Source organism: Balearica regulorum, chromosome 19 (assembly GCF_011004875.1).
Source record: "Balearica regulorum gibbericeps isolate bBalReg1 chromosome 19, bBalReg1.pri, whole genome shotgun sequence".
Lineage (NCBI taxonomy): Eukaryota > Metazoa > Chordata > Aves > Gruiformes > Gruidae > Balearica > Balearica regulorum.
The window spans coordinates 6,050,943-6,076,634 of NC_046202.1; the positions used below are offsets into that span (position 1 = coordinate 6,050,943).

General features: G+C 55.1%; 1 protein-coding gene across 3 annotated transcripts in view; it reads left to right on the forward strand.

Moving 5' to 3' along the window:
* The window catches only part of SMG6 (SMG6 nonsense mediated mRNA decay factor), a 117,524-nt gene that overhangs the window by 39,004 nt on the left and 52,828 nt on the right, over positions 1-25,692 (forward strand). For all 3 annotated transcript variants that reach the window (XM_075771257.1, XM_075771255.1, XM_075771256.1), the window contains exons 11-12: positions 19,107-19,223; positions 19,736-19,904. In XM_075771257.1, coding sequence (XP_075627372.1) covers positions 19,107-19,223; positions 19,736-19,904 — 286 coding nt within the window. The remainder of the gene's footprint in view (positions 1-19,106; positions 19,224-19,735; positions 19,905-25,692) is intronic.

Genomic DNA, 25,692 nt, shown 5'->3' on the forward strand with positions numbered 1-25,692 from the left:
CGTAACGCTTCCCAAGGCCTTAAGTTTGGAGGAACTGGCTGTTAAATTAATCCTTCCCCTCCCTTTGCGTTGCTACTCTTATTTGCTTCAGGTTTGAGTTGTAATCAGGAGACGAAACCCAGAGGAGGGCTGGCTGGGGTCAGTGTTCATCCTTCCCCACGCTGCCTGGCTTGCACAGAGGCTCTGGAGCAAGCAGGTCCTGAGATGTCGCTGCCTGGGCAAAGGGGTTTTATACTTAACCCGTTGTCGAGCGATGCTCGCTGCTCACTGTGTCCGGGCGCAGCCCAGACCTGGCCGTGTGAGCAGGATGAAGGGTTGAAATGGCGCGGGGGGTGATACCTGTGTCGCTCATCTCGGGAGCCGTGCGGCTTCCTGCGCTGAGCTGCTTGCTCCTGCTGAGCCTCCTGAGGGACATGTACGTGTCCGGAGGTGGCAGCCGACCCTCCAGAATTTCTCCTCTGAGCAGTTGGGAGTGTTGGAGGTTGGCACAGTTGCCGGGAACTGTCGGCGCCTTTCCTTTCAGGGAAGGAAGCCGTCTCGGACTTGAGACGCATCAGCAAAGTTCAGGTAGAATACTTTTGGCCCAGATGCGCCTTCAGACTCTTGCTCTCGGGCTCTTGAGGCTGGTGGCAGCAATGTTTAGACCAAAGTCTTCCTTTGCTTATTCCCCTCTGTTTCCTGTTTAAAAGGCAGATTGTCACATATTTGGGGATTTATTTACCGTAATTGGAGTTATTTTCCTGGCTGCTGGCTTCTGCCCTCTGATGCAAGACTCCTTAGCAAAACGTGTGTCCAGAAAGCCATGTGACTTTTTTTCCCCTTGCCACAAGTGCCAGCAGGAGATGCAATAATCAACGCGCTGCAGGGAATTTCCACTTGCAGTTCAGGTTTCTGAAATCTAGACGTTGGCTTCGGAGGCAAAAAGATCGAGCAGGGCTTTGTGGCAGAGAAGGAAAAGGTTTCCAGCAAGACCGAGTGCTTGCTGGTGTGTCAGACTCTCCAGTCCTGCCCTCCAACTGAAGTGCAGCAAAAGTCCCCACCGAGCAGCATCACATGAACTCGCTGGGGGCTTCTGCCCGCTCTGCCTGTCACACGAGCACATCCTTACGTCTGCCCTTGAAGCTGATCCACCAAACACAGGGTGATGCCGAGATCTTATTTCAGGGCAGCAAATAGAGGGGAAATGATTTGTAATCACAAAGCTCGAGTCTGCTTTACAGCCAAGCTTCAGCAGCCCGAGCAGCAAGTCAGGACAGAGTCGGTGACAGGCAAGGTCAGGTTGGAGGGGCTTTCATGCTGCGGTGCCACCAAGGCATGGGCCAGCTCTGCGAATGCTGAAACAAAACCACTATTTTGACGAAGCAGCAGCGTCGCTGTATAAAATGAAAGGCAGGAAATGGAGCGCTGGCACGCAGTGTCCGTCTGTCCTGCTGTAAAATGAGAAAGGAGGTGCCTGGGGCAGCTGTCCCAGGGCTCTGCTTCACCCCTGCTTTGGTGGTGGAGAAAAGAGAGGTGCCAGGGAGCCGGAGTGGGGTTGCACCAGGTGCAGCGGCTTTGGTGAAGCTTTAGATGTTTGCACCGTGACAGGAAATCCTCTCGCTTTTAAAGTGATGTTTCTGACTCTTTAATGTGCGTTGCGCCTTTGATTTCCTTACGCTTCTAAGCAGCACCAAGTCAATTACTGTATTTCTGTGTAATTCTCTGAGAGAACATTGTATAATTAGGCTAATTATGGTGCTTTGTGAAGTTGTAAAACTCTTGATTGAGCTTGCGGGGCTGTTTTATAGCCTGCCAGGTGTAGGCAGGGAGGGCTGCCTGCTCCGTGCCCTGTGCAGTTTTGGGTGCAGCCTGCCAGCTCGGTGAGGGTAGCTTCCTTCCCCGGGGCTGCCCTGCGGGCGCTGCGGACTTGTCCCCCAGCAGCTCCATCCTGCCTCTGTCCGCTCGTGGTCTGCGGTCCCTCGGTGAATCGGGTGCCTGGTGCTGGGAAGGCGTCAGCTGGGAGCGAGCACCCTTGGGGGGGCTCGTGGGGATCTCTTCTTGCCTCAATGCTGAGCTTGGGAACGGCAGCGTAGCCAAGGCTGCGTTTCTGCTCACAGGTCTACCTGAGGCCATGCAGGTTTATGTAAGAAAAGTTTTTATTTTCCCCGGTTAGAGCCTGCCCGAGGCTGCGTGTGCCTGTGCAGCAGGTCCTTGGCAGCATGGCGCTGGCTCTGCCTGTGCTAATCGATGGTCAGGAGGAAGGCGAGGACTTGTTGAGCCTGACCTTCAGGAGTCACCCTGGCTAATGTGAGGCTTAGTCCCGCCTCACGGCCAGTACAGACCGGGGCAGATTAACCCTGGCCAGGTGACAGCGCTGAAGGTACGTGACCCTACTCTGATTGAAGGGTCATTTTTAACGCTTATTGATGCGGTTAATGTGATCGTAGGGCTGGCTCGTAGGTGACATGGAGAGGTCATGAGTGATTTGTCTGTCCCTGAGGCTGGCACGGGTCTGTGGCGTGTGTGCTGCGGTCCCCCATCCTACGGGGTGGGACGGGAGGGAGATGCCCTGTAGGGACGGCTTTGGCTCTTGAGTTTCTTCGCTCCCCTCTCTCCCGTCCCACCCGGGAGCGTGCGGTCCCCTGACCCTGCCTCGATGAACTCCCGGTGCTTTTCCACCAGACCCAGGAGCGGAGCCGGGGGAGTCTTGCGTAAGCAGCGCCTGCTCTCCGGGTAATGGCACAGAGACGGAGAAAGAGGCGCCGGCTGCCAAAGGCGGGTTGGGAACAGCATAAACCCTTCAGAGCTGGGTCTGGGGAGCCAAGGGCTGACAAGACCTCATGCCTGGTGCTGGGAGCGGGGCTCGTCCCGCCCGGGGGGCCCCAACCGCGCGCGGGGCCATGGCGGGGAGCGGCGAAACGTCGCCACATGGGCTCGTGTGTCTTTAAAAGCAGGCGAAGCGGAAGTGATGCTCTCGGGCCCATCTGCGCGGGGCTGCGGGGAGCGGGAGACGCGCCGCAGCTGGTGCGAGGCCCTGGCAGCCCCGGGAGCTGCCGTCTGTTGGGGTTTACTGCTGTCTACGTTGAAACAGGGCTTGGGAAAAGGGGGGGTCGGTGGCACGGTGCCAGTCCCCGGTTCGCCTGGCCTTCTCATTCCTCTCTCCTCCTCCTCCTCCCCGCTCCCTCCAATGCTTTAAAGTCACATTTCCAGGCCAGACATAGAATTAATCTCTGGGCACTTCACATTGCTGGCAGCGCAAAGCAGGATGTGGGATCTTTTTTTCTCTCTCTCTGCGTCTTGGCTGACTTTTTTACCTCTCGAAGAATTTGGAAGGGCCGTGAGATTCCCCCCGCCCCCCCTCGCCTCGGTGCCGTGCAGTTTTTCAGCACGCTGATCACCCTGCTGTGGCTTCACCCTAATAGATTTCATATGCTGACACAGTTGACATCAGTACCAAACTATTTTACATGTGATCTGGTGTATTTCCTGAGGAAATCTGCAAGATATTTATTAAGAACTAATAAAATAAACCTCTCCATGAGCTTTTAGGTAGTTTTCAATTTTTCATGTCTCTCTCGTTTCCTCTTATCAATGAGTTTCTATTTTCTCCCTCCTCTCTGACCATTGCAAAAGGAAACAAAAATAAATGTTTTAAACTGTTCCTGAATGGACACTGAGAATATTTCTGTAGTGATGTATTAGCAAAGTTGTATTTTTAGTGCTGTATTGTCAAGACTAAAAATATCCCGCTGCAGTGCATCCTTTTTATAGGGCTTTGTGTGTGTGTGCGCGTGTGCGTGCTGACTCTCGTACAAGTTTGCACCAGCGTGTAAAGGTCTGTCTTTGTACTACTGCAGCTTTGCCTCCCCATCACAGCTGGACTCCATTAGGCCTCGAAAATTAAAGTAATCCTGGTTAAGAAAGAAAAAAAAAAAAAATATTAATCTCACAGAGCCGCGTTTCCCCAGCTGAGTCTGGATACCTGCGTGGCAGCCCCGCTTTGAGAGACTCCAGCAGCCCGGGCTTGCGTGGGCCGACGGCGTGCCGTGGGCCGGTGGTTTTGCCGGTGCGTTCCTGCCGCGGAGGGTGTTCCCTGCCGCCGGCGCGCGCCGGGCTGAGAGCAGCGGCTCCGCTTTCCCTGCCGCCACGCAGAGCGGTGGGGTTAAGGACGAGCTCCCTAGCTGGGAGGGCCGGGCTGCGGGTTGCAGTCACCCAGTGGGTTCCTGCTCGTTCCTCATGCTCGGGGAGCCCTTCGGGGCTGTGCTGCGCTGGCGAGCGGGAGCGCGTGTGTGTAGCTGGGAGCAGGCTGGATACTTCACGTTTTCAGAGGAATTTTCTACCTTTCTGCTGTTTCTGTCTCGTTCGATTAACTGCATTTGTAAAGGAGAGAACCAAAGATGGGAGCTGGGCTGAAAAGCCGCCTCCCTTCCGTCTCCCGCAGCCAGCACGGGGAGACCCCCGCTCCGAGGGCCGGTCCCCTGAGCCGCGATGGGAGGCGGCTCCGTCTCTCTGCCGCGCATGATTGATGCAGCGGTTCCCAAATATAATTTGGTCACCGGTTCACATCCGCAGATACCCGGCGGAGCGCTGCGGCCGTCGCTCTGACCCCCCCCCAGGAACGGCCTTGCGTCACAGGTAGCGGGTGCTGCGACTGACGGGGGACCTGACGGCCGGCCCCGGAGCGCCGTGCGCATGGCACGCAGCGTTTTATGAACTGATGTGTCTCACGCTCCAGCCAGGCGCGAGCGTTCCCCCTCCGCCCGCCCCTCCGGCAGCTTGTCTCCTCTGAGTCACTCGCTGTTTTACTCACGGGTGCCTCGCTTTACTGTCTGCTGCCGTCTGGAGAGCCGCAGCCTTTCAGCTTCCTGTAGAGCAGTTCAGCGAAAGCAGTAATTAGGGCCCGTAAAAATTTATTTTATTAGCGAGAAGTGTTGGTGGGTAATTGGCCATAATTTGAACCCAGCCAGATTGGAGATTAATAAAATAAAAATCACAGAAATCTTTTTACCAGAAACGCCAGGGCTGTTACTTGCAAACCCTTCCCGAGGCGGGTGGGACGGGACGGGATGGGACGGCGGCTGCTGCGGAGAGGGCGGCCGGCAGCGAGCGCCTGTGCTGTACCCGTCCTTGAGGGTGTTTGACACTGGCATGGGAAGAAAGGAAACCTTGTTTTCCAAGAACTCTGCTCTTTCTCAGCTTGATAAGCATTTAAAATAAAAGCTGCACAATTGGAATTGGCAGAGCATCCTCATTCTTTTGTCTGTCTGTTTATTTTTTTCCCCTCATCCCTCGACATGTGTGCTACAGCCCACGGTTACTACGCCCCGCAGAACCACAGGCCTGGAGCTCTGCAGGCGCGCGCCGAGCTCTGCCCACCCCCAGCCTGGCTCTTTGAAGCCTGGCAGAGCAGCAGAGATCCGGCTCCGTCCCCGGTCACGCCCCGACCCTGGCAGCCTCCTGATGTCCAGGGCGCTGAAATATTTGACAAAATGTATGTTTTCAGCCCCTTTCGGTTCCCCCTTTGCTCGCGGGCAGCAAACCCAGGGCTCTGCCTGGAGCTGGAGCGGTGGTTTTGGACCCGGTCTCTGACCGCGCTATACGGACCCGATCGCTTTGGTATTTATAGACTTCGTTAGAATAGCTTGAACGTGGCCAGCATGTCAAAGCGGGAGCAGTCTGACGGCCGATGCCTGCATCCTGCACGCTCATCGCGATGGCTGGTGTCAGCGATTAGAGAATTAACCGCTCCACTCAGGGCGTAAGGAAGAGCCAAGCCCCTGCACACATGTCACGCTCGGTTACTGTTGGTTGAATCAGACCAGGGAGTTACTTCAGGTTACTAGTCCTGGTTGTTGCTTTGGTGTAAGGGATGAGGGTGTTACTTCAGGTTAGTAGTAGTGCTTGTTTTTTGCTTGGCAGCCCGGGCTGGAACCTGGTGTAACTGTTTCCCAAAGAATATTTTTGGTTTAAAAACTGAAGGTCAGCAGTTCACAACTGCTGCACTTGCAGCCAACTCTGTGGTTCGCCTTGTGCCACCGGGCCAGCAGCACTTGAAATCCTGATCAATTGATCTGCAACAATATGAAACCACGAAGGGCGACTGCCAGTTAAAACTCCCCATCTCGCCCCATTTTCCCCACCCAAAGTGTCTTTCTGCCTGTATCCCCTTTCTTGCTGCCTGTCTCCCTCCCTCCCTTTCGGCTGTGTATTGGAGTTTTTGTCTATCTTTTTCCATCTCTCTGTCTCTTTTCATAACAGTTTTTAATAATGTTTTAGTTAGTTCCAGCCTTTTCCCTCAATGGATCCCATTGGAAAATGCATTTGAAAGGAAACAGTTATACACTTCCCTTCCTTTGAAACTCTGTTGGCACCTTTTCCAGTGCAGTAAACCATACAACATGGATTTTCAAAGTTTCCAAACACAGACATGCTGGCGTTAAATTTATGAAAAAATATTTTATTCGGCTGTATAGTAACTATGAGTCTCTGAGCTGCTGGTCACAGTGAAATCGAAGCTCGCTTTGGAACTGCAACAGGTTTTCAAATCTCTGCAGGAAACGTAGCGGCGCTGGCTGTATGGGAGCCCGCAGCTCCCTCGCGCCCTCCCAGCAGGAGGGTGCTGGGGCACCCTGGGGCTGAGCCCACCGCCCTCGAGCTCAGCCTGTCCCTGCGGATGGCCCTGCTGGGAACGGTGCAGCAATGGTAGCTGCAGGGACCTTCGCCGCCGTGCCAATCCTATCTCAAATCACAGGGGAAAAAGAGGAATTTGGCATAAACCCGTTACGTCTTACGCTTGTTAATGAATGTAGAAGGTTAAGGCTTTTTAGTTACTGAGTCCCGTGGCAGGGTGGGGGGTGAATAGCCGGTGTGAGTGTGTGCGTGCTCCAGTCTGCACGGGGTTTTGGGACCTGAGGCTCCGGCTCCATGTAAGTTGTTGGAGCACGGAGATCATATTTTCTAATATGCGGGCTCGGATGTTAAACTTTCTGGAATGGTTTCTCTGCGTGCTGTGGGTTTGTGCCTGTGGTCTCGGCCCTTCCCGTGGGGAATTGCTCACTTGACACCTGAGAACCTCCCTTTGTGTGGCACCGCTCGGAGCAGATTTTTTTCCGAATTTCCATAGGAGACCACGGCCCCCATTCCCCACGAGAGGTTGGGTGGGTGGACCTGGCTGTATCCTCGTGAGTACCGTTGTGAGAGGTTGTTTCCAAACAGTGAGTGAGCCTCGAAGCCTGTGCTCAGCAGCACTTCCATGCGCTTGAGGCGGGGTGTAATGCAGATAAGGCCTCCTGTGATGGACGAGATGATGACGTGGCAGAGATCCTGGCCTCGATTTTCCTGTTGTCCTTTTCCTTGTAAAATTCCTTTCCCTTCACATGGGAGTTTTCCAGAGAAGTTGCTGATTAAGTGTTATCATCATGCTCGGTGCCGCATGGAGCATAGGAAGAGCTAGGAGGTTCGGGTTCCAAATAATTGGATAGCATAAACTCACTGGCTTCTGTCTTAAAGCATCTCGGGGTTGGATATCTTTCCGCGTGGTATCTCTAACGTGTACAGATGGGGAACTGAGCCTAAGGAAAACAACGGGTTTTCTAGATATTTGACTGCTCACCTTGAAATGCAGAAGATGGAGTTCTCCTAAAAACATATTCCTTCAGCAACTGCATTTGTCTACATTCAAAGCAGAGTTGCCCAGTGTCTGCAAATTTCATCCCCTCTGTGTCACCATGGCCAGCCAACAAGCGAGGGACACGCAAATACTGACCACGTGTGTGAGAGTGGTTAAGGTGACTTCTGGATCCCCCTGGAAGTTCATGATCAAGGCAAAGACAGACTCTAGTTCTCTGGCATAACGCTGAGCCATTTTAACCCCCAAAATGTTACCATGTCCTGCAGCCTTCAGCCTTACCGAAGACATACACGTTTCAGCACATCAGAAAGCTCTGCAGGAGGGTCTGTACTGACTTAATTTTCTGTGTCGTCTGAAAATGGTAACTTGAGGGCAAAAAAAGTGATGCGCCGTTAGGACTCCCTTATAATGTGTAAGTGCGATGAAGTTAACTTTAAGTTGCACAGACAGCTCTAAGTCTGGTGTTCCTGACCTTTGAGCGCTCAACTTTGTGTTCACGTAATGGTTTTTGTATGTGTAATTCCCATTGTTTTTAGAAAAGTGAGCTCCCCCGTGGAACGGGACTGACCTCATCTGGCATCCTCGGCTGGCGCGTAAATCTAGATTCACCACACAAGCCTCTGCCACGGCAGGAGCGCTGGAAGCGGGGCTGTTATCCTCTGTGTGCACCGGGCGCTGGGGGTGAGCAGGCACTGATGGTGGGGGCCTGGAGAACAGGCTGCTTACGCTATCACCTAGCTTGCACTGCTTTGGCCCCTCTTTTCTACCTGCCTTTCCCTCTCTGCTGTCTCACCTGGCTTGGTTTCTTCTTCCCTTGTGTATCCAAGCAGATGAACCAGCTGGTGCTTTGGTATGGAGAGTTCCATAGGGCCCTGACTTGGCAAAGCAGGGGTGGACGGAGGTGGCAGAAGGCACACCCAGACCCCGCCGCCATCCCCTGCCAAGCTTCTGGTTCCTGCTCCGAAGTGTGAAGGTGCTAGGGATTTCGCTGAAATGGTCAAAGAGTTTTTAACTTGAGAAGAACAATATATTTTCCCTAACCTCATTCTGGCAAATGGCTGAACCTTTGTAGATGAAATTTTTCCAATAAATTTAGCTCGAAGAAAGCTTTTGGCATGAAGGATTGCAGCCTAAATGGTTAAAGTTTGGCAAAGTTCTTAGGAACTAAAACCAGGGTTTATAATGGAAAGTGTTAGGTAAGCTTCACTGTAGGCATGGCGGCTGGGCTGTGCCCCTCTCGGAGGGGTGTCCTGGTGATGGGGGTACCACCGGCACCAGTTGGGGAGGCTGCAGGGACTGAGAAGGTGCTGGAGGTGGCCAGGGGCTGGAGCGGGAGGTGAGAAGGCAGTTCAGGCCTGCAGGCATCCGAGGAGGACCCTGGGATTTACTGCCTCCCTGGAGTTTTGGGGGGGGGGGTACAGGTTTCGCTTTACATTTTGGCATTTGCTTTGCAAACTGACACACTGGTGCTCTGGTCCCTCAGGAAGCTGTAAAAAGAAGAGCAGCAAACGAGTGAATGTGTTGAAACGGAAGCTCCGCACTTTGCTGTTCCTGCCCCATCAAAGACTGCTTTCTCCGAATGCGCCTGTCTGCAGGCGCTTTCTCTCATTAACTTTTACTCCAGGCTTGAAGCGCTCACCAAGGTTCACACCAGAGGAGGCATGTTCCAGGCTGTCTGTTTGCATTTGCTGCCAAAGACATGCCCACCTCCAGCACAGAGGGGGGGCGGTGGTGGTGGTGGTGGAAAAGGCTGCCTTTTATTTGCTGCGATTGTCCTGGTGAAACTTCACTCTGGGCTGGAGTAAATCTCTTGGGAAGCCCTGTTCACACCTCCTCCCCCGTTGTAAATAACATCTGACACAATTATGGTTGGGCGCATGCAGCTCCTGGGTGGGATGCTAGTAGCAGCTTGCCATGCCTGCTGCGGAGCACCGAGCCGGGCTCCCATGGCAGCATGCTCCCTCGAGCACATGTGCTGAGGAGCCTGCTTTCCTCGCTGGCCCTTTCGGGGTGAGGTTCAGGGCTCTGGCTGTGCAGATAGCTCCTTCGAGAAGGGATGAGAGATCTGTGCAGACAGAGCATATGCCATCAGGGATTTTCTTGCATTGGGCTGCATCGTCCTGGCTTACCGCCATGCCCCTAACGCCTTTTTACATTTCCATCATCCACGTTTTTTTCTTCTTTCAGTGCAGCATTCCCTGTTTTGCCTGGATACCCTCTGCACATACCGAGCCCTGCTCGCCTTTGGACCCTTTCACCCTCGCAGCTACTTCAGTCCCATCCAGCTCATGCATTCTGTGCAGCATCCTGTAGCACTATTCCCTCCACAGCAAGAGACAGCTGGTGCCAGGCTGGTCTGGAGCTATGGATGTGCTGATGAGCTGGCTTGCCAGCTCGGAGGGACGTACTTTCTTACGAGCTCACCAGGAGTTACGTACATTTGGGTTTGCCAGCCTTTTAGCTGCCAGACAGGTCAAATTTGTGTAGCAGTCAGTTGTTGGCAGCAGAACCAGTGGCTCTGGGGATCGTGCAGAGCCTTGAGGCTAGTGAAGATTTTGCTGTGCCTGTGTTGTAAGTCAGCTCACCTGCTTGGAGCGGCTCTGGTGAAGGCAGCGCTGAGAAATAATAGTTTCTCTGGCGATTCTCCAGGCTTTGCCAGTGTGGGTGAGACCGTAGGTGCCTTTGCCCCAGCTGTGACGGTCTGGGACTGGCGTGTCTCGGTGCAAATGGGGCTAGTGAAAGCTGGGACCTACGTAGCTCCCTGGGCAGGAGAAGTGTTTCTGATGCTGCATGGTGTGATGCATATCCAAAACTGACTCCTGCGGCCTCGCTGGGGCCAGGGGTGCGGCTGGGTCAGGCACCCCAAGCGCAGAGGGAGTGCTCCAAGTGCTGTGTAGTGTGAGTGGAAATGGCTTCAATCTGTGTTTTGACTGATGGGTCTTTTCAGGAAATTTCTGAGAGTAACATTTCTAAAAATGGCTTCTTCTTTCCACTGATATTTCCTGGAAAAGGCTGCAGTTAATTTTAAACCACTATCCTTTTCAAGTGGAAATGGCTCTGTGCTTGTCCTCAAGGCTAATGTCATTCTTTCTGTCCTAGCCCGGGTTGCGTGTTGGGGAGGGACAGTGTGCCACCCCCTGGCCTCCTCTTGCAGGACCCGTTGTCTTCCAGGGCTGCAGAAATTGGGGTGCTGGGAGCACACTGTACACTTGTCTGCTTTCCCTGTGGAAATGAATAACTGTCTCTCCCCAAGTCACTACAAAATTATGTTCTTTGTCAGTGACTCCTGGCCAGTCCTGAGTACACAAGAAAGCTGTCTCTAAAATCATTCCCTTGCCTAGCCTAAAGCTCTGTCAGGGTCAGGAAGGATATTCTGAGCTGGTTATCGCACCCCAGGTGCAAGGATCCAGCCCTGCACATGGATCCTGGGCTTGGGGACGGTCAGAGCCAGAGGCGAGCTCCCGGACCAGCCGGGGGGGAGCTGGCAGCACAGAGCTGTCCTGGGCAGGCAGCCCCTTCATGTCAGGCAAAGCACGGCTTCCCCTGTGGCTCTCGGGCAGGCTTGCTGCTTCGGGTGGGAATATGTCATTAATTTTTATACCTTCCCCTGTAAACCATCGACCCTTTTTATGATGTCATGAGGGATTCCTTAATTTTGCAGCTGCTTCCTGGTTACGTCAGAGAAGAGCCTCCCGTCCTAGAGCCCGGTGCTGCAGTCCAGAACGGCTGGAAACAAATGAAGTGTTGAATATCTAATGGCTTCCACAGGGAGAGCTGCTCCATCCTCCCCAGGCCCCCGGCATTCCTCACCTCCTAGGCCTCCCTCCTTCCCTCCCTTGGACAAGACGGGGTTTCAGCACGGAGCAGAGGGAGCCGGCGGCTCCTGGGCCGCCCCGGCTGCTTTGGGAACACGTGCAGCGAGTTCCCCAGTGCCGCTGTGTGTCTGGGCACTGCAGCCGAGATTCCCCCTGCTCCCCAGGGCCTTCCTGCCTCTCCGCGGGGAGAGGTCTGTATGGGGAGGTGGATTGGGGGCATCCAGGTTATTACTACAATGCAAAGGTCAATTTGGGAGGGATTCAGCCCTGCGTGCTGCAGGTGGTGGCGCTCAGCTCGGCCGCAGGGCTGTGCTGGGAGGGCTAGGGCTGCCGTTGTGCCTGCTGCCTGCAAATTCAGAGTCAGGGAGCATCTTTCCAGGAAAGCTGCCCATTGTTCCCAGGCTCTGTGCAGGGTATGAGTGCGTGTGTGACTCGCTGGTTCCCAGCGGAGAGCAGGGAGTGCCCGTGACTCACAGATTCTCTTCGAGGGGGTGTCGGGGAAATGCCCTGCAGCTGTGAGCATCCCCCTCACTTTGCTGCTTTATATTCCCGTCAGTTGTGTGCGGTCTCCACCGCGGGCAAGTGGCGGCGGGACCGGCTGCCTGGACCGGCAGCGTGGCTCTCCTTACCCGCTTCCTGCTGACATCCCAGTCCCAGTGGGCTGCCCGTAGCCCTGCCAGCGCTGCGTCTGGCGGAGGGTGACTCACGGGGAAAACATTCTTGTGTCTGAGCGATAAGAGAGCAAACCAATTGCCTTCAGGTAGTGTCAGCTTGGAGGTGACCGGCCTCTCGTCTTCTTCCCCGCAGGGCAGCAGCTGGCTGGTGAATCAGTTGTCTGTGCTGCTGAGCTGCTGACACATCAGCCGGGTGCCTTAGGCACCGCGTGTCCACAGCCCCGTGCTCACCGAGCTCTGCCACCTCCTCTGTCCCCTGGCCAGCCCGTTATGTCATCCTCAGGATTGTATCCGGAGACCCCTTCGTTCGTTTGATTGCCTTCGCGTACGGTCCTTTACCGTGTCGCCAGGGAAGGTGGGTTCAGCAGTTGCTCCCCGGGAGCAAGGCACATCCCTGCTGCTCTCTCTGCCTGCGCTGGGGCCACCTGCTGCCGGCACCGCTCCAGGCTTCCCGGCCCGGAGCCGCAGCTCGCGTTAGGACAGGGAGGCCAGCATGGAAACTGTCTCGCTGGAGTCCTCCCGACCCTTGGCTAGAGCAGTCCGGTTGCCTGAATCAAAGGAATCTGGTCTCCTTTGAGACTCTAATGCTTGTCGGCTGGTCTTGTTTTAACAGCAAAAGGTTCAGCGCTCCTTGTGTTGTGTTAGCTGGGATGGATGTAGGAACATGTCTGCTGCTTGCTTGTGAGCTCAGGGGTTGCTGTGGCTTGCTTCCACTGCTGCCTAGAGCACGCTCGGAGCGGAGCAGCTGGGAGCCCTCACTTCCAGCCCCCCTGCCCCGTCCCCGCGAGTGCCCCCCTGGCCAAGGCCACGTGGCCTGCGCTTGCTCTGCCCTGATTGTCCCTCGCAGGATTTCCTTCGGCACATGGCACTCGAGCAGCCGCGAGAAGCTTCCTCCAGCAAATCCCTCTCCTCGGAGGCGGCTGTCCCCTGCATCGCCTGCTCTTTTCCCATTCCCATTTCCTGTGGCTGGTTGCGTTGCCCTAATAGAGGTTTGGCATTGCTGTTTTGCACACCCTAGTGGGAGAGGGGATGTGTTTATCACTTTTCCTGGAGATTATCTGTTTAAGCACTCTCTGACAGTTACAATAACAAGGGCAGCGCGTTGTGTTTCCCAGCAAAAGGACACTCGCTGCTGAAAGATGTATAGCACTAATTAGAAATACATAACATCCGGCCACATGGCAGCCTTCTCCCGGCCGCTCCATTTCCTGAGCTCAGACGACTTTGACGACAGTTGGTTTATGTTTTCCATGAATATAATGTTCTCAGAGAAACACAAATTTCTCCCCGTTACTAAAGTCCCCGTTCTCTCCGTCTCATTCTTCCCCCCCCCATGCACCCTTCCCTCTGCGAAGCAGGTAGATTTATGACCGCAGAACGCCTGGGTCGGATCCTGCTGCCAGCTGAATCAGAGCAAAGCTCACAGCCGCTGCACGGGACGCGGCTGAGAGCCCAGGTAGACGCTCGCAGAGGGCGCTGCCGCAGCCGTGCTGGCTGACCTGCCCCGCTCCCCAGGCTCTCTGCAAAGGAAACTGCCTCCTGGTAGAAAAACAGCGCTCTTCGTGCAGACCAGTACCCAGCTGGAGAAAAAAGAAAAAGCAACCCTCTTTCCTACATGCAAAGAAACAGGAGGACACTTCTACAGCTCAGAGGGTTTTGTGATCTTCAGAAAAAACACCCGTCCCTGGTTCCTAGTTGCTTTTTCTCTGTGCTCGCAGTCTGATGCTCAACAGCTCCCATTTTTTCCATCCCGTTCCCTCTCCCTCCTCTCGCCCTTGGGCTGTGCTTCAGAGCAGATAGCCTGGGCGCCAGTTGGAGGAGTCTGGGTCCAATCTCCAGCTTGCAGCAAACAGGAGCAACTAGTACAAGGACATTTTTTCGGAGGTCCCCACGTGCTGGATGGGAGCGGGGCAGCTGCTCTGCTGAGTGTAACGCAGGTTAGGTGTAAGGGCGGTTAGATGTAAGGGAGGTAGGAAGATGGAGCATGCTCAGCGAGGTGAAATCTTAGAAGGTTTGAGCTGCTGAAATGCATTCCTATTGAATATGGAAAAACCGGTGTATTTCAGATGTTTATAGCTTGGCCAAGTGTGGACAGATTTCTAGTAGGACAGGAAAGCTCTCTGTTAAAAAGGTTATTCTGCAGCAAAATCTCAGATCCCCTTTCCAGGATTTGCAGTTGCTAGATTAGCTCAAGGAAAAGGTTGTAAGTGTTTTTTCTAACAAGGGTAAGCCACTATCTTGTTTCCTAGCCTCATTCTCACAAGTGGCCGAACTGTTTTGGCTAACGATTTCCGGAAGAATTTGGGCTGAGACAGGCACCCAGCATGGAAACTTCAGCTCCGATAGTTAAAAGTCTGAGCCAACTGGAAAAAGGGTCTTATGAGTGGCTAGTGTCAGGCAGGCTTAATAACACAGTGCTCAAACCCTGCCTGCAAAAAAAGAATTTCAGAGCTCACGTCCCACTGCCCAGTCCAGCATCTGGAGCCCTAACCTTGGCAGGGGGTTTGCAGAGGGCTGCAGGGCTCTCACTTATTTTTTGGGTGCAGAAAGACAGATCTTTGAGGCAAATTCAGCCTGTGAAGTGTGGGGTAATGCAAATTACCCAGACTGTTGGTTCAGACTGCAAAGCGTTTGATGACATTCCTGTTTTAAAATACTCTGCCTGCTCCTTTCTAGCCCTGTGCAACATTGCACGTACCTCAAGAGTTTTGCTGGCATAGCTGATGGGGGGCTACAAGTGACCGAGAAATAAATCCAGCTTGAGAAAGCTCCCAGAAGGTGGGTTTTTAGGCCGGCTCACCTCCCTGCCGCAACTGCAGCATCGCTCCCTGGGCTGTGTGTCAGTACAGCAGGTGGTGGTGCAGCAGACGGCGAGGGTACGGTGTTACCCTGAGTCAGTCTTTGCTGCAAACGCTGTGAGTTCTCAAGCCCTGACTTTAAGCTGTGGTTTAACAAGCAGTTACGTAGGTAGCGGTGCCAGCTTCACTCACCCTCCTCTCCCCCGACGCAGCACCTTTGATGGCGATGGCACGGCTGAAAGGTGACATTTCTAACCCCGATGAGCTGCAGGACCTGGTTCACGGGGTGACTGTGCAGGTGAGAGCTGAGAGGTGACATGGTGACAGGACCTGTTTAACTGATGCCAGCAGTAACAGGGACGTTTCCCGGGTTGCAAGAGGAGAAGGTGGAGGGGGAATGTGTTGTGGTTGTCGGTACACAACCTGGTGTTGTGCTGGATGATTTCCTGTGGAGTGTCGCTGCTGTGGCTGCTGGTGGCACAGAGGAGCCGCATCCCTGACCACCTCAGGGCCTGTGAACCTCGTGGCAACTTCTTTTGCGCGTGATTTCTGTCTGCAGTCTCCCTGACCGCCTCCGCACTGCGCCCCGGCGGTGCTGCGTGGCTGGCTGTGAATACAAGGAGGGTTATCTGATTACAGCCTAACTGGGGTTTCGGGGGAGGAAGTGGGAGTGCGGGTTTGTGGCAGCTTTAGCTGATGGGATGCCATCGACGCCACCTGAAAATGTCTCTGGCACCAGGCTTTTGGTGACTGCCTGCGGGGATGGGATGTGGGATTGCCTGTGGAGCTGATGCTGTAGTTCTGCTCCTCCTGCTCCCAGAAAATTACCTGGGAATTACAGGGTTTACCCTGACCTGGGCACTCAGGATCTCTCTGCCTGCTCTTGGTCTGTGGCAGCTGGTGTCCCCAGGTCATTCTAGCGCTGTTCAACTGCAGGGAAGTTTGTGTTCAATGCATCGTGCATTACCAGCAGCACAGACTGTTGCTCAGCTCAGAGGCAATGACACCCTGTGGGCTCCAGAGCAGATTTGTTGCTCCAGCCCCCCCTTTCAGCATATCTTCTACAAAGAATTTTTCTCTTAGTGCCAGGGTAGGCTCAGACATTTCGTGCTGTGGGCGAGAGACCTTGCTGTAGGTGCGGAGAGCTAGTTTTCTTACTGCTCGTCACTCAAAACACTCCACACGTTTCTATCTAAATAGCCCCGTTTCATGAGTGCTCCACCCTTGGCACGTACCCTCACCTCGGCATGGGCAATGGGGGGTGGCCTGGGGTCTGCCACCCCACCGCCTCCGCGTCACGCAGTCGTGACCACGGGCTCTCAGCTCGGTGAAAGCTGAGGCTCCCTGCCTCCAGAGGAAAGTGGTGAAAAGGCACAAAGAGAAAGTTTCTTCTGATTTATGGTGCTTTCCTCTTTTGTCCTACAATTAAGCTCTTAAGAGCCTTTGCTGGCAAGGCTGGGAGCTGGAGCGCTGGTGTATGTTCAGGGGTCTTGAATAAGCACCCACCGTGCTCTCACCTGGATACTCATCCTTCCCTGCAGAGTTTTTGGGCTGGAGGAGTGTCCTTGAAATGAGGCTGACAAGCTTGGCCAAGGAATGAACTTTCACGACCGGGGGAGTTTTGTGTAATGTAATGATGAGGTGACAAAGCCCACGGTAGCTCAGCTGGAACCATGGGGAAACAGCCCTTAAATTTGGGTGTCTTGTTCCTCTTCTCTGCACAGTGGGCAGCTTTGTGGGTGTACCAGGGCTGAGCATCATTGCGGGAGGTTGAAGCACTGTGGCTTTATGTAAACTGGATGTGAGCTGGTGGGCACATGGTTCACGTCTGTGGCAATACAAGATGTTTGATGGAGCTGTGGCTGTAGCTCTCCGTTTGAGTGAGCGGGTCGTGGATGGCTGTACCTGTGACAGCTCATGTGCAAGAAACGTTGTTACTCACTTTTGAGCGTTTAATGTTTTATGAGGAACTTGTAGCCTGCAAGAAGAGCTGCCCGTGGCAGTGGGAAAGGCTGAGGCCCCTGGTGTCAAGCCTGGCCATGACCACGCACTGCTCTAATGCTTGGAGCTGATCTCTGAAATACATCAGGGCCGTGGCAGTGCTCGTGACCCTCAGCATCACGAAAGCCTTTTAAGCTTTGCCTTTTCTGGAGGGAGAGCCGTTCACTTTTGTACCGGCCCAGTTTGGGGGTGACTGTGAGTCTACCTTGAGCACAGTGCCCGGAGTCCCTGGGGTGCTGCCCACCCAACGTGCGGGGGTGCTTGCTGAAATGTCCAGAGCTTTTCGCCCACCCCAGGGACTCACCAAACTCAGGTGCAGCAGCACAACGGCCGTGGTCTTGTCGTGTGCCCGTTTAAGACAGGAGGTGAAGAGAGTCCAGCATCTTGCCCGAGTGCGGGAGGAGGGAGCACGGAGAAGACAACTGTAATTTCTTGAACTGGACTGTGGCCAGAGCACTGGGACTAACACTCTTAATTGTGGGAAAGGCTTCATGAAAGAGATTTACTGTCCCAGAGTGGTCACATCTTTAGTTTTATGTTTCCTCCAAAAGTTGACAGCCCCTGCAGTATGGCACTTCCTACCATTGCTCTGCAGCATCGGCTCAGTCCTGGCTCCGGGAGCAGAGCACCCTCGCTGGGCTACCAGCCACCTCTGGTGCCACCCTGGGTTACCCTCGGTGGTCTCCCCACTGGGTGCTGAGCTCATTGGCAGCTGTAAGAGCTGGCCAAATCAAGCCTACAGATCTTCCTCCTATTTTTTCCTATTTTCTAGGTGTGCTTTAGTCTTTTCCTCGTTGTTTTTAACCTCCCACCCCATTGCTCTGAAATAATTTGCACTTAAAAACCCAGTGTTTGTTCTCTGCACCTCAGGCGTTTTGCTAGCCCCGGCTGGAACGGGGTCTCAACATCTTGCTTTAATCCTCTTACCCTTTGCTCAAAATCCCTGGTCTGCCACATCAGGGGAGTTCAGCTTCCAACACCTTCTCCTTGCCCTCACTCAGCTGATGCTCATGTCCAGGGCAGAGGTGCCTGGGAGCCAGGGCTCTGCGGGGGCTCTTCCTCCCCGTCCCGGCACTGAGGCTTTGCTCGCACAGGCACCGGTTTGGACTCGGTACCTATGGGTTTACGTTCACTGTGCAAATCCTTTACCTGGCTTGTGGCAGTTTTTCTCAGGGCGGCTGCCCATCTGCAGGGTGAGAAGCCCTGGTCCTGCAGCAGGTGAGGTGCTGCGGCAGAGCAGCCTGCACAGAGCGAACGGCACCGGCTGTCAGGAAACCCCTCAGCGGTGTGGGTGCATCCTGTCCCGCTGGGCAGCAGCTCTGCTCCCCCCCGCCACCGGCAGCGCTTCCCCGCCTCAGCCAGCCGCTCCCCCCGCATCTCAAGTGAGGATGCGAATTGGGGATGACAGAGGGGATTCGAAGGGCAGAGGCTGCCCGTAAGGCTTAAAAAAAATCTCCTGCGAGCAGGCAGCACGGTGCCTGAGCGAGCGCGGGCAGCTTGGTGTACCCTGCGGTGCTCTCGGCCTCGCTAAATGTAACCCACGCCCAGCTCCAGGCAGTTCCCTCGAGCCAGCTCCCCGCTGCTCTCAGCAGCCTCAGAAGTGGTTTCTGGCTGGGTGTAGATGTGCCGGGGGGATTTGCTCTCACTCTGAGCCGGCTCTGTTTGGAAGAGCTGTGGTCGTGTGGCATCTACTTGAGTAACAGCTTCAATTAAGCTCTCTTGACAAGCTGTTGTGTGACTGGTGAACTAATGGGAGGAGCCCCCTCCTCAGCTGCTGAGGTTAAAACTCCAGCAGGGACAAAGATCAAACATGCAGCTAATTACCCTTTTAACACTTAAGCATATCCCCCCTCCTTCAGGGGAAGGCATCAGCTCCAAGCAGCAGCTTCTGTGCTGGGAGTCCTGAGTGGTGGCTCGGGCCAGGCTGGCTCAGCTTGGCTCGGCTCGGCTCAGCTCAGCACACAAGGTGGTGTTGGGCATGATGTGCGTAGTGTGAGTGGAGCCTCTTCCCGCTCCAGAGTGGCTACTCACTGCCTTTCCCCCCGCCCCGCGTGTGGAGCAATTGGGTACAGGACAGGTGTGAGCTGGGGAATCGCCCACCCCTGCAGAGATCCTTGCCACGTGTGGGATGCAGAAAGGAAGGCTGCAAAGGCCAAGCAAGATGGAGTATCTGACCTGCTCCCTGCTGAACCCTCTCTCTGTCTCCTAGAGTGTGTCTCTGAAGACTGCCGCTCTGTCATCCAGGAACAGGCCACGGTCCTGGGGCTCTCCATGTTTGCACTCTTGGTGAGGAGGTGCACTAGCCTGCTGAGGGAATGCGTGCAAGGTAAGGGTTACCGGCAGGATCCATGCAGCTGCCCGCGAGGCAGCCTGGTGGGGTTCAGGCCCTCGTTCCCTGCTATTTTGTACACCTCTTCCCATCTGCTGAGGCCTTTGGATTCCTCCCCAGCATCCCAAGCTCTGCCCATGTTACAGCTGGATCACCTGGCAGGAAAGCCCCTGATGTGTGCAGGCAGAAACATTTGGAAGAAAGGGATGGCTGCAGGGCATGCTTTTTGACAGCTATTGGAAAACTTCCCAAAACTGGGACCTTGGGATCCTATCTCTATGACTGGTACACTGGCACCCCGCTGCCCTCCATAAAAGGGATCACACACATCCCGGCTTGTCCCCCAGGCCAGGCCGTGTAGGGAGAACAGATCTGTCTTTGCTGTGGGTCGCGGCTGTTCCCTTGTGTGTCCGAGCCTGGGATGTTGGGGTCTGTGTTGCGCATCCCCTGCCCGAGCCTGGCTCCTGGCTGCGGTGAGCTGCCTCAGCTCTCACATCTTGTATTTGCAGTTCAGCCACGAGAGGTGGAGCAAGAGGATGAGGAGGATGACATCAAGGTCTCTGCCTTGCCCCAGGACCTGAAGGAGCTGCTCCCCAGTGTGAAGGTCTGGTCAGACTGGATGCTTGGCCACCCGGACACCTGGAATCCTCCTCCGACCTCTCTTGAGCTCCCCAAACAGTACGTGCATCCTCTGGTCTGTTTTCTGGTGTCCGCTCCCTCCCTGGGCTCCTTGTGCCACCTTTCCCCCTCGCTCATGCTTACTCCTGGCTGTAGCACTCTGACCTGAGCACCCAGGAGACACTCACTGTGTGGGGGATGTTTGGGAGGGTACTTGTCACCCTTGGTGACACATGGTGGTCACCCTTGGTGACCATGGATGCATGGGTGGGGGTGAAGCGGCTTGGAGGGGGCCTGGTGGGTGCCCGTTGCTTCTGTGCGTTAGAAAATGTCCCATGAGCGGGATTTTTACCTTCTGCTTAGGATGTGTGTCTGCTTTTGTTGGGCTACGTCTCCTTTACACGCTCTGCTGGCCCACCCAGCTGAACAGGCAGGGCCTTCCTCTCTGCAAGAGGGAAGTCCATTTCCAGCACGAGCGTTTCCTTGCCTTTTTTTGACTGATTCAGGCCAACCTTGGTCAGGCTGGGCTGGCCTGGAGCAGCTTGCCTATTCCTGGAGCTCTAAAAGTCGCCTCCCTTCTCCTTCAGAAACAGCTTGTCTCTACCCCTGGAACACACAAAAGGGTTAATTTTCTAAACTGGCCGATTCCAGCCCATTAGTCCATAATGCGGACTAGGCAATTTGCATATTTTTGGACAGAAAATCGAGTGAAGGGGCCAAGTATGGAGTATGCGAAACAGCATCTGAGCATGCTCTGTAGCTGCTTTCCCGCAGGATTTTCCATCTGCCTCCGGTACTCCGGATCCAGAGCCTGAAATCACGTCTTATTGTTAATCCAAAGGAGCCAGAACCCAGGGTGATGGGAAGGCGCATTAAGAGTAATCCAGCAAAGTGGCTTAACCATTAATGGGTCCCCGCTCCGTGCGTCAGGTCCAGTCCTGCTCTCCTAGTTTATTGCCTCTTACTCCAGTTCTTTTTCATTTGGCTGAGGAAATGGAAATCTCACACAGGAAGTTCTGGGCCTCATTTTGTGGAGATGGAGTCTGTTTTCTGTTTGTCGGCTGCTCGGTGTGGGACCGCTGCCTGCTCATGTGAACTGCTGCCCATCTTTGGGCAGGAACTCAAACTGGGATCTGTCACGTGAACCCGCGTGCACCAATCCCCCCTTCCCCTCGCGCTGCCTGCGCAGGGAGCCGCTGAGCCCTTGGCGACGGGCAGCCTCGAGATGGAATTTCTGATTGGGTTTGCGCAGCCAGCGCTCGGCGCCTTCCCCAGGACGAGCTGCCTCCCCCTCCTGCGGGGCTGCGTCCCCCCGGGCTGACGGAGCAGGTGCGGGCTCCCGCTCGCCCGTCGAGGTGGGAGAAGGCAGTGGTGGCAGCCCGCCCCGTGGCGTGACGGCGCGTGGCTCTTTGGGGAGCAGTGGGTACGGGTTGAGGGGCTCTGCTCCGCAAGGTCCTGGTCTGCCCGGCGGAGGAGCAAGGGTCTTCATCTTGTAGCGGAGACCCAACTGCTTCCCACCTTGCCCTCTCCACGGAGGGTGGCTGAGCAGCCCCTCTCGTCCCACTGTGCCCGTACTCTGGGGCGTGGGCAGCCTTCCTCACGTTGGCTCCCAACTCCTTCCACTCTGGTGCTCGTCGGCTCGCCCAGAGCATCTGTCTCATCCATGGCGAGGAACCTGGCAGACCTTTTGTGTTGACCCAGCATTGTGCGGCCGGGTGTTGGTGGTCTGGGACTCTGGGGCAGCAGTGGCTGAGCTTTCCTGGAGGTGTGGGTAGTGATGAATAGCAGGGAACCAGCTCCGCTCTTGGGCACAACCTGGGACTTGCAGCATTTTCCCTGGAGGTGGGAAAGGAAAAGGGGAGCACTGGGTTAATGTTTCAGCTCTCTATTGACACAAGCCTGCTGTCTGGCCTGGGGCTGTTCAGTAACCAGGTAGAGTCACTGAGTCCGGGGGGTTTAGATAGGAGCAGCTTCAAAGAAGTTGAGAAGTAAAACATGGGTCAGAGCAGCAGGCGTGTTGGAGTAAGCCAAGGTTTATGGGCAGGGTGAGCTCAGGAGCAGGGAAGAGCATGCGATGAGCAAGTGCAGATGCCAAGTTGCAGAACTGAGTAAGGGGCCTGTGCTGTTTTTTACATGTGCTCTGTGGGTCATAGCGGTGGGACGTGCCACGAGGTCCCCACCAGTGCCAATGGAGAAGCCAGCTGGACGCGCTGAAACGGCCTCGCAGCACCCTGCAGCCATCGCTTTCAGTGCCCTTCGTGATGCTGTGGGCAGAGAAAAGGGGCAGTAGAAAAAACCCAAAAACCAACCAACCCCTGAAGCACAGAAACACCTTGCAAGGATGCCACGAATGTGCCAAAGCTTCTGGAAAAACCAGGCCCCGTACCCACCTGGCAGCCCCCTAGGAGCAAAGGCCTGGCCCAGAGCTTGCATCAAAGTGCAGCTCATCCGGGGCCAGCGCTGCTGCCAGAATGACGGCCTGGGCTCGGGGCCAGCGGGGCAGCTTGTCAAGACTCCGCCAGAGCCTAGGGCCTGGGCTGCCGGGGCTATACATCCCGAGGCCTCCGCTCACGCTGCGTTCGCCATGTTCACGATCGCTCGTTCTTAGTAAGGGAGAGAGTTGGGGGACTTTGAGAACGTCTAAACTCAGCCCAGCTGTGGCAGTTGGTTTATTGCTTTCAGCTGGTACTTGAACCCGGGTCCTGGTCTTGGAGTCTTTCCCAGGTTTAATCCCCGGAGCTTTCTCTGCAGCTGTATGACACTGCGCTGACCCCGAATGAGGATAGGAAAATAGAAACGGTGCCAAGCCAGAGTCTCTTTTTCATTTGGAGTCTGGCTGTCTGCCCATGACCAGGGTTACATAATGGGAAACATAGCTGGGGCTCTGGAGAGCCCGCGTTTCACCACGCTGCCCAGACCTTCGCGTTCTGATGCTATATATCTTCCTAATTGTAGCTCGGATGCATTTATCACACTGCTGGATTTGAGTCCTTACAATAAAAAAAAAAAAAAGAAAACCCACACCAAATTCCTCAGCTCGCTGCTTTTCCCCCCTTGGACAGAGGCGGAGGGAAAGGTGTGAGGGGTGAGCGCTGCTGAAATCCGGCGTGCGGCTGCGGGCCACGCAGGAGTGGGCTCTGCGGAGCGGGATGGGAGGCTTGGGACCCTGCGTCTTCAGGGTCCTCTTCTTGGTGGAGGCTTGGGAGTGAACCCCGATTCCTGGCAGGCATCCTCTCCCTAGCTGGGGGCTCAGCGGTCCCGAATTCAACCTGAATGAGGAGCTACACCTTTCCCCAAAACCACCCTCCTTGCTCTGGCACGTTCATCCAGCTCTTAGCCACCCTGGTATAGTCACCATGGCTCAGAGGATGTGCTGGGACATATTTTCAGGCCAGAAGGCCATAGTGACGGGCTGCCTAGATCCCTTTCTTGGGGCTGCTGTGGGTATTGGAGAGGCAGGGGGTGTTCTTCCCCTCTACCTGTTGGGAGAGGGGCTCAGCAAGTTTCCCGTGGCCCTTTTCTTGGATGTTTCCAGGATAGGAGCTAAACCTGACCATGGACATCTCTGCTTCAGAGCAGCAGTGTCTTGTGGCTTGGGGATTGTGTGTGTGGACCAGGTGTTCCCAGGTCTTTTAGCTGCAAGCAACAGCCACTTCTGTATCTTAAAATTAATTTACATCTGCGTGTTTCATGGCAAACATTGGGCTGGGGTCTGAGCAGGCGGTCGTTTAGAGCGGTGGCGTTGCCATGCAACTAGGTTGGAGCAGCGTCTTTCAGTTCAACTGTCCCTAGGAGTAATTGGCAGAAATTAGGGTGTAAAAGCAGGGAGTCCTGGGGAGAGGGGAGCAGGGTGGATCTCCTAAGGCAGAGATACTGGCAGCGGATGGGGTGAAAGGCAGATCTCCAAGGAGGCTGCTGTCGTTCAAGTGAATCCATCTCCTTTTGGGATATATGGCTGAGGAGCTGAGATGGGTGAAGAGGGCTGGGCAGGCGAGAGCAAAGCTTCTCCTTGCTCCACGTTGTTGCCGCAGTGAATCTGTTGCTAAATGAAGCGCAAGAATCGATGGAGAAGCCGCTGGCTAGACAGACGAACTGCCACAGGGCTGACCCTGGCGAATCTGTGCTCCTTCCATGCTGGAGCGAAGGGCCTCTCGGTTTGTGGAGACTTGTCTGCAAGCATTTAAAAATGGTTAATTTAAACCAAGTATTAAATTAAATCCAAAAGCTCTGAGCACATTCTAGAGCTTACCTTCCCAGAGAGATCTGCCAGATCGCTCTCATCACATTGCTCTTGCGGAGAAGTGTCACTGAGATGGCAGCTCCCACTGGGAGAGATGGACAGAGTCTTGGACAGGGGTGCCAAGACCTTGATGGAGTTTGCCGGAGACTAAATGGAAAATCCCTTTTGCAGATCTCAGCCTTAGTTAGTCATGTTGGCCACCAGAGTTTCCCTATCGAGACATCAAAGCGAGGATTCAGAGGTGTCTCGGTAATGTAAACCTGGCTGAGAATAAAGGTAAAGTCGAGTGAAGCAGAAGCCAAAAGGCTCCGGAGAGAAGGGGGCTGTGGCGAAGCAGGGGCTGGCTGGGAGAGGAGAGCTCCTGGAGAGGAGAGGGTCCCTCTAACTCCGAGGGCAGGTTCCTGGGAGAGGAATGGATGTACGGATGCCCGGCTGGCCAAAGGGACCACGTGCAGGGCAGAGTGGGGGAAATCACTGGTGCCACGGGGCTCTGGGCGGTTGGTGAATGCCTTTGGGGAAGAGCTCCCACCGCCAACTCCTTTTGTTCCTTGCAGAGGACCTGCTTTTAGTTTGGCTTCCCCTGGCCCAGGAGAGAGGAAACCCAGGAGGGGGATGAAGAGCCCTTTGTACGGTGGTGCAGGGGCTGGGCGGGCACCGGTGCCGCCTCGCACCGGGAGCCAGTGGGTGCGCACGAGCCCAAGGCATTTGCCATCTGCACGGCAGCGTGGCTCTTGGCGGCTGGGGAACACAATGCAGGGCTTCTTCTGCGCCGTGCTTTCCGGGTTTGTTCTGCAGCTGTGGAGTTTGAATGTTAGTGTTTAAACAAGCTGGTATTACACAGGAAATGGCCACCTCCACAGGCCCCCGCAGGCTTGTAACATGGGGTCATTGTGCTTGATATTAATCACCAGGCAGCCCCCGGTGAAGATGGTGGCTTACACCGGAGTACCATGCACCACCGTGGCCGGCAGGGATTTGGCAAGCGTCAGGCTCACTCCCGCGCCCATCTCCCTCATCGCCCTCCGCTTGCGCCACGCTTTGGCACGTGCCTCTCGCCGTACGGTGATGCGTGCCCATCGCGGACGTCCATCTTTGGCAGGAGCCATCCCCACACAGACCCAGCCTCGCCGGGGCCACGCTCTGCCCCGGGGCCATGCTCCAGCCCTCTCGCTCGGCTGCGCACTTGTGCGGTGCTCTCACCGTCGCTTGGCCGGGCTGCGTCCTGTCGGCGTGCAGCTGGGCTGCGCTCACACTGACAGCTACATTAAACCTGGAATCCTGAGGCAATAAAAAAGAAATTAACTCTTATTTTTTTTTCCTGTCCTAGTGGAATAAGCAAATGTAAATGTGTCTGTGGGGAAGTGAATGAACCCCCGTTCTGAGGAAAGACCTTGCACTAACCCTCTTCTCGCTTCCTCGGTTAAAAGCTCTGGAAGCCTCGTCCCTGTACCTGGGAGCTGCGTGCCTGGGCTTGGTGTCAGTAATTCGGGGCCTCCCTCTGCAGAGGGACACTGAAGCTGTGGCACTGTGCGTACGCAGCGCTTCCAGGCTCCTGGGCCTGCCATCGCTTTGCAGAGGCTCCAGCACCACAGTGCTGTCGGGTGACGC